The following is an 8,356-nucleotide window of genomic DNA, read 5'->3' on the forward strand; positions in this document are numbered from 1 at the left end:
ACGTTTCCCAAAATGGACCGCGCTGTGCATCTACGGGATGACGACACGGGGAGGGGGTACGCCGAGTCCATAGGACTCTGGGAATCCGTAGCTTCATGAATAATTAATGACGCGCGAAAAGCTCTCGAAATCACACCGAGATTCTGGGAGGGAGGGGGAAGGGGCCAAGAGGACCCAGGAAAGGGGCGTGTTAGCATCTTCTGTGAGGGGCGTAATCGCTCAGAATCATCTCGAAGATCAGATCGTTCCCCCGCCGCGGGGATAGCGGACCGGGATGGAGGGTTGGGACACGCGAGGCGGTGGGTCGTTGTCATGACGACGGGGCAGTCACTTCCGGATCCGGCCGCGGTGAATGCTGGCACCTGAGCTTCTCCCAGTACCTCAAAGCCGGTTCGGTGGGGAGTTTGTGGAGCTGGGTGTCGGGAACCAGGCGGTTCTGTACGGATCTCCTCCCTTCGCCACGCACCGCGCTGCCCAGCCCTGGCCATGACGACCCTGGTGAGTGAGCTGGGGAGCCGCCTGTGTGCGCGCGTGTGACCCTGGTGAGTGGGAGCGGCTTGGACGGGGCGCCGCGGTGCGCACCTGCGGCGCGCGCGCGCGCGCGTGCGCGTGTGTGTGTGTGTGTGTGTGTGTGTGTGTGTGTGTGTGTGTGTGTGTGTGTACACGCATGTACTTGTGGGTTTGCGGCTGTGATGCTGTGCTAGGGGTGTTTCTACAAGCATCTGTGCCTCTCCCCACCTGCACTTCCGTGTTTGACTGTTGAATGTGTGTCACCATGTACAGCCTTGTGTTTTAAAGTATTTCTCCTAGTTGTTACCCAGTGCTCTATGATTTCCCTTTTCTCTCCTTCTCCAGGGGACCAGCACCCAGACTGTGACTGAATATGTTGTTCGAGTCCCCAAGTGAGTTCTTTGGGGGTGGGATGGGGTGGGTTGATATGATGTGATGTGGGGGAGTGCTCAAATCCCAGCCTCAGCTTTTCTCCTGTCTCCATTTACCTGTCTTTCCTGCCTGCTGACAATTCTATTCCTGCAGGAACAACCCCAAGAGGTACAATATCATGGCTTTCAACGCAGCAGACAAAGTCAACTTCTCCACCTGGCACCAGGTAAAAGTCTCATGTCCTGGCACTGGGCAGGAGCCTCCAGGAAGTGGGCAAGGAGGCTTTAAGTTTGGATCAAAAGGTGAGGGTTGGTGGCTTCCAGGCCCAGGGGTATGAGGCCTGCATGGGCAGAAGAAAGGGCATCTTCCTAGTTCTGTCACTCTTACCAATACATGAGCCACCTATTCTATGCCCAGCTTATCACTGTACCTTATGGGACATGAAAGAAACATAAGAGAAAGATCTCCTACCACAGTGTGCAGAAATCAGTCGTGACCATAGGAGAACATTGAGGGTCAGTACTTAGGAAAGACCTGAAGAAGGCAGGGCTTGAGCAGAGCTTTGGACAGTGGAGGTGAATGGCATGAGGCCAGACAAGCCAGCTCAGCTGGAGTCTGCCGGAGGTGAGGCAAGTTATCCCCTAACAATCCTTGCCAGGGGCTCTGGGATGAGGTTGCTTCCTACATGCCAGGCCAAGATGGAACGGGATCTGAGCAACAAGAAGATCTATCAGGAGGAAGAGATGCCAGAATCTGGGGCCGGCAGCGAGTTTAATCGAAAGCTGAGGGAAGAGGCCAGGAGGAAGAAGTATGGCATCATTCTCAAGGCCTTCAAGGCCGAGGACCAGCCCTGGCTACTCAAAGTCAATGGCAAAACAGGCAGGAGGTGAGTGGTCCTTTTAGAGGCCCCCAGTTTATGCTCCTCACCTTCTGGCTTTGGCCTGTCCCAGGGCTGACTTCTGCCCTTCCTGGGAGGGAAAGCAGGGCAGGGGACATTCTTCATGCTTTGGTGGATGAAAAATGCAAGACCACAAAAGGTCCCAGGGAGCTGTTGGTCTGCCTGAGGGCTAGGACCCCAGGCCTTGGCCCCCATCCTGGGCCACTTTCCTAAATCTGTCAGTGCCTTGAGATTCAGATTTCTGTGCCTGTCCCTGTTGAACTGCAGCCAGCCTCCTGAGGGGAGCAGCCTGTGGATGAGTGACTAGGGCTTGGGTAGTGACTATGTCTTTGTCCCCTTTCCTGCTGCCTGCTGCAGGTTCAAGGGAGTAAAGAAGGGTGGCGTGACAGAAAACACCTCCTACTACATCTTTACCCAGTGCCCTGACGGGGCCTTCGAAGCCTTCCCTGTGCACAACTGGTACAACTTCACGCCTGTGGCCCGGCACCGGACACTCACTGCAGAGGAGGCTGAGGAAGAATGGGAGAGGTGAGCGGGGGGGGGGGGGCAGCAGTCAGTCTGTCAGAGAGCACGTCCTCAGTACTTCTTCTGTAGCTGGCGCCGTACTAAGGGTTTGGGATGCAAAGAAAGGCCAAGGCAGCCCCTGCCCTCAGAGGCGTGTACGTTCCCATGGAGGAGGCAGGGTGTAAATCACTGGGTACACACGAGGTACATCCAGCATGGATGAAGGTCAGCTCCAAGTCTCCAGCTGTCCTGCCCTTCTCAGCCTTTGCCTCATGCTGTGTGCCTCTTGAATGCACTTACCAGGTCGTGGCATGAGTTCTTGTGATCCCTTTATATGTCATCTACCTCCTAGTGACACAACCACTTCCCTGCACCTTCTGGGCCTTGGGCCAGTCATCTTTTTTGTTCAGCAAAGACAGTGGAGGCCTGGGAGTATGCCCAAGGTCATAGGGCTAGTAATTGGCAAAATCCTCTTACGACCTTTGAGGTCTTGGATAAGTCCCTTAACCTCATTTCTTTCAGCTCCCTTAGCTATTAAACGAAGGAGGTGGCCTGGATGGCGTCCAAGTTTGCTTCCAGCTCTAGTCTGTGATCAAAGGATCTGACTGAATATCACAACCAGGATCAGACCTAGCTCTCCTAACTCCGTATAAGGGCTCTTGCCACTGCTTCTTGGCTTTGGGAGAGAGAGACACACACCCACCCACCCCAGTGCAAATAAAGAGCCATAAGCCCTGAAGGGAAGGGAGAGAGACCCGAGTTGGGCATGTTCAATCAGGGAAGGCTTCCTGGATGTGGGGGGACTGTTCACCTGGAGACCCTCCGTGATCCATACCCTCTTTCTGTAGGAGGAACAAAGTGTTGAACCACTTCAGCATCATGCAGCAGCGTCGGCTGAAGGACCAGGACCATGATGAGGATGAGGAGGAGCACAAAGAGAAGAAGAACCGGAAGAAGCCCAGTGAACTGCGGATCCATGACCTGGAGGATGACCTGGAGATGAGCTCTGATGACAGCAGTGGCAGTGGAGAGGAGGGTGAGGACGGGGCCCTGGGGTGGGCAGTGTGTGTGCGCAGGGCAAAGGCCCCAGAGGACCAGTGACCAGCCCAGGGTAGGCCCTGACCTCATCTGCTGTCCCCAGGGGAGAAGGTCCCCAAGACCAAGAAGAAGGCGGCTCCCTCCAGAGGGGGCAAGAAGAAGAAGAAGAAGGGCTCTGATGATGAGGCCTTTGAGGACAGTGATGATGGGGACTTTGAGGGCCAGGAGGTGGACTACATGTCAGATGGCTCCAGGTGAGGGAGACAGGCCACCCCACTTCTTCCTTTCAGACTTGGAGGCCAGGTCTGCTCACGTGCAGCCTGTTCTTTCCCTTACAGCAGCTCTGAGGAGGAGGCAGTAGGGAAACCCAAGGTGGTCAAGCAGGAGGAGGATGGCCCTAAAGGTAGGTGTGACACTGGTCACAGTCCAGTTCAGTTCAGCCAGTGCTGGGTAAGTGCCATCCGCTGAGGAGACTTGTATTTGAGAGAAAGAAGCCCTGTCATCAAGGGACTTACATTCTACTTCAGGGAGAAAACATGTAGCCAGAGAGGTGCAAAGCAGATTCAAAATCACTTTAGGAAGGGGAAGCAGGGGGATGGGCTGGGAGTGGAAATGCTAACAACAGTGATCAGAAAAGGTCTCCAGTGGGAAGGGTCACTTGAGTAGAGTATTGAACAGAGCTGGGCATGCCAGAAGGGAAAGGTCAGGAAGATGAGGGTTCCTGGCCTGTGGGACAACCTGTTCAGAAGCTCAGCTGTTGTGTGTGAAGAACAATAAATAGGCCAGTGTTTTGGACCATAGAGCTTTTGAAGGCTATCATGTGAAGCACATGTGGAAATGTAGGTTGGGACCAGATTGGGAATGGCTTTAAAGGCCAACAGGAGCCCATATTTCAGCCTAGAAACAAGAGAAAACCTCTGAAGCTTGTTGAGTCTAGAAAGTGACATGGTTCCTTATAAATCCTATGATTTAGGTATAGTAATTTGGCAACTCTGGAGGTGGCTAGGAGAGAGGAGAAATTGGAGGCAAGGAGCCCAGTAAGGAGGCTGTTGCAGTGGTCCAGGTGAGATGAGGGTCTGAATTAGGAATGGAGAGAAGAATGACATAAGAAATAGAGTGGTAGAATAGACAAGAGTTGACAGCTGAGTGGATGTGAGTGGTGAGGGAGAGGAAAGAGTAGAATGTGCCTGGAAGCTTGCAAACCTGGGAACACTTGAACTCTTAAAAAGAACTTGAGAAAATAAAAAAAAAGAGAGCAGTGGGTTTGGGGGGATGTGATGAGTTCTACTTCAGTCATGTTGAGTTGGAGGTGCATGTGCAACATCCAGTTAGGAATAGGAAAGGCAATGATGTTTAACAGCTAAGAGATCACTGGTAACCTGAATGAAAGTGGTTGCAAGATTGAGTCAATTTGGCTTGCCAAAGTCAGACCCCTGCCAGGGGTTGAGAAGGGAATGGCAGGTGAGGAAGTGGAGCCAATGAGTGCAACAGACTTTCTGTGAGGAAGGCTGGGAAAGGGAGGAGAGAGATACAGGCCTGAAGCTGGAGAAGATGGTCAAGTCCAGCGAAGGTGCTTTAAGATTGGGGTAGATCTGGGTGTGTTTGTAGGCAGCAGAGAAGGAGAGCCAGTGGCTGAGGAGAGAGAGGCTAGGGTCAGGTCAGGAGGGCCAGGGGGCACTGGTGCAGTAGAGAGCTCTTGCTTCTCTCTTCCAGGCATCGATGAAGAAAGTGAAAGCAGTGAAGAGAGTGAGGAGGAAAAGCCCCCAGAGGAGGAGGAGAAGGAGGAGGAAGAGAAGAAGGCACCTACCCCCCAGGAGAAGAAGAGGAGGAAAGGTAAGTGTGAGTGGGGGAGAAGGAAGTTGCCTGGCCCTGGAGACCTTCTGCAGTGTGGCCCAAGCTGCCTCTCCCTCCCCAGCTTTGTTTCCTCCTCCTTTCCTCGATGCCGTCTGTGGGTCACGGGGGTGCCTCAGCTTCCCTTCAGGCACCCTGCATTCATTGCTGCCCTTGTGGCCCTTAGTCATAGCGCATCCTCTCCACTCTCCCCTTTGCCCCCAGGCTTGTCTTTGGAGGCCACTTGAGTCCCTCTGCCTCCCCTCTGGCCCCTCCTTGAGAAGCCCCACTCCCAGGCATCTCTGCCTCCAGCTTTTACTGGCTGGGGGCATCAGTGGGAATGAGCTCAGTGCCACACACTTCTTGAGGCTAATTCTTGTGAACGTTGGAGACGACTGTTGATTCTTTCCATGTCAGAGTCTGGTGTCTGCCGCTAGACTAGCTCCCTGAGGGCGGAGCCCAGGGGAGGTAGACCTTTTGCACAGGCAGTGTTTGTTGGGGACTGAGGGAAGAGGGAGTTCGGGGTGGGGAGAGCAAAGGGTCCCAGAGTACAGGGCTCAGGCTCCTCCTGTTTGACCCCTCAGGAGACAGCAGTGAGGAGTCAGACACCTCTGAGGAGAGTGACATTGACAACGAGGCATCCTCGGCCCTCTTCATGACGGTGAGTATGGCCCAGTGGGACACGAGCGAGGGGACTTCCTCCACTCCCAGCCCAGGCAAAGGCTGGCTTGTGTTTCTCTTCTCCCTTGGCTCAGTCTTCCCTTCCCCATACCATCTCTGCAGAAGAAGAAGACGCCCCCCAAGAGGGAACGGAAGGCCTCAGGCAGCAGTTCCAGGGGAGACAGCCGCCCAGGCACTCCCAGTGTGGACAGTGGCAGCACGTCTTCCACCCTCCGGGCAGCTGCCAACAAGCTGGAGCAAGGTGAGATGGAGCCCAGGCCTTGTCCCCTCTACTCACAAGCCCGTACTCCTGGCTGGGGCTGGTTCTGCCCCCATTTGTCTCTTCTGATAGGGACAGTAGGCTTTTCTCCATGCCTGGAACTTCACCTTTTCAGACCACTTCCCCAGCTTTTCTTTTAGGGCAGGTTCTGTTATCTCCATCTGAGGGCACAGGCTGAGGCCCAGAGAGCAAGGGACAGGCCAGACTTACCCAGGGAATGGGTGGCAGGGCCCAGACTAGACACAGCTGGTCTAGGGATGTTCCTTCTCCTGGGGCCACCTGCAAGCTGAAAAAGCTCACCTGGTTCTGTGCTGCTGTGGGAGGTGCAGGGCATGGGCCCAGACCTGGCAAAGGGACAGTGCCACTGTACTTTGCCACGGCAATATTGTGCTCAGTTCTGGGGCCCTATATTGTGGAGCATGTTGACATTGTGGGAGAACACACCCAGAGGAAGATGGCCAGGGTGTGTAGGTCCTGGAAACAAGGCCCTACAGGAATCAGATAAGGACACTGAGGCCCAGAGAGGGTCTGTAGTAGCAGGGCTAGCATTGCAATCTTGCTGCTCTTCTTCTAAATGAGTCTTCAGAGAGGGGCCAGAGGACCACTTGAGGAGGACTGAAGAGGGGATTTCTGTTCAGGTGTAGACAAGCCTGATCTGAGAGACCCCTCCAGCTCTGACACTGTAGTTTGGATGGTTTCCTGCAGGGAAGCGCCAGACGGGCCCTAGTGATACGCCTGCCGCCAAGCGCCTGAGATTAGATGCTGGGCCCCAGAGCACATCGGGGAAGTCCACCCCCCAGCCCCAGTCTGGCAAATCCACGCCCAGCAGTGGGTGAGTGAGGAGTGGTTTCTGGGGGCCGGGGCGGGCACAAGAACCTCAGCCCCCTGACGCTGGTGTTTCTCCCCACAGTGACGTGCAGGTGACAGAGGACGCAGTGAGACGCTACCTGACCAGAAAGCCATGACCACCAAAGACCTGCTGAAGAAGTTCCAGACCAAGAAGACGGGGCTGAGCAGTGACCAGACAGTTAATGTGCTGGCCCAGATCTTGAAGCGCCTCAACCCTGAGCGCAAGATGATTAATGACAAGATGCACTTCTCCCTCAAGGAGTGAGGCCCAGGCCCAGCGTGGGCCACAGGGCTCAGACTGGGCACAGGAGATCCCCACACCTGGCCCCCACCCCTTGGGGGGGAATAAAAGCTGCTTATGATTTTTCTGTCTGGCTCTGTGTGACTTCTTGGGGTGGGGAGACCAGGACTCCCAGGGTTATGGATTTGGGAGCCAGAGTGGCCTGAGAGCATCTAGTCCAACTCCCTCACTCTACAGATAGGGAAACTGAGCCCCACAGAGGGAAAGGGACTGGCCTAGTTTCAACACAGACAGTGAATGGAGCTCAGACCTTGGGACTTGTAAATCCAGTGCTCCCCTTCCCATCCCCACAGGGACAGCCTTCCATCAGGGGCTTTAGTCCTGAGTCCAGGTGTGGAAACTTCCCCTCCCTACACTGCAGTTGGCTGCTGCTGGGAATATCTGGGATGTCAGGCTAATTGTGGGGAAATGCCTGGCATTCCCAGGAGCAGCCTCTCCTGTTCCCCATCTCCTTGCCCACACCTTATATGGGAAGGTCCAAGTGGGCTTTTCTGAACCCTGTCTCACCTCATCCCCCCACCCCCTCCTACACACAGGCCATGCTTTCAGGGACTGGGCTTGGACAGCTTAGTTCTCTTCCTAGTGACAGGGACCCTGAAGGGCTGGAGGGGATCCCCAGCCTCACTCTACCTTAGCCCTCAGAGAGAGGTGGAAGAGCGCCAAGTTTCCTGGTCCCATCTATGGCTTGATGATGAAGGGATGATATGGGCTGTGATGGGTGCTTCCTGTTTTGATGTTGGAGCAGCCAGGCCCGGAGACAGGGGCATGATGCCTTAATCCCCTGGAACCTAGAAAGGTTTGAGCAGGGATTTCCCACCATCTGTTGAACATGTGGTCTTTCTGTTCCACCTCCATGCCTCTCCCCAGACATTTTCTTTTCTCCTTCACAGATCTGGGGTTCCTGAACTCCCAATTCTCCCTCCTTGAGAGAATAAGGGAGGATCAGTAAAAAGTGACTTCTGGTGGGTTACGGGTTAGGTCAGTGGTAGGGAGGAGCTTCCCTCTGACACTCCTCTTTCTACCTTAATTTTGTTGCTATCCCAAATTGTGAGGAGAAGTCTTTCACCCTGAATTTTAGATAGCCAAGGGCTGCCTGGACTCCAGCCCCAGTAGT

The 8,356-nt window shown here is 54.6% G+C and overlaps 1 protein-coding gene across 1 annotated transcript; it reads left to right on the top strand.

The window, feature by feature from the left end:
• Positions 1–277: 277 nt before the first annotated feature.
• On the top strand, positions 278–7,309 carry LOC110197383 (general transcription factor IIF subunit 1-like). The gene is given in 14 exon segments (XM_020971246.2): positions 278–498; positions 856–902; positions 1,036–1,108; positions 1,575–1,768; positions 2,138–2,308; positions 3,133–3,320; positions 3,426–3,576; positions 3,661–3,725; positions 5,036–5,155; positions 5,737–5,813; positions 5,936–6,074; positions 6,798–6,924; positions 7,003–7,052; positions 7,055–7,309. Coding segments are annotated over 14 exon segments (1,566 nt in total). The 5' UTR covers positions 278–486; the 3' UTR covers positions 7,207–7,309.
• The last annotated feature ends 1,047 nt before the right edge of the window (positions 7,310–8,356 follow it).

Source organism: Phascolarctos cinereus, unplaced genomic scaffold (assembly GCF_003287225.1).
Source record: "Phascolarctos cinereus isolate Bilbo 61053 unplaced genomic scaffold, phaCin_HiC Scaffold_4;HRSCAF=312, whole genome shotgun sequence".
Lineage (NCBI taxonomy): Eukaryota > Metazoa > Chordata > Mammalia > Diprotodontia > Phascolarctidae > Phascolarctos > Phascolarctos cinereus.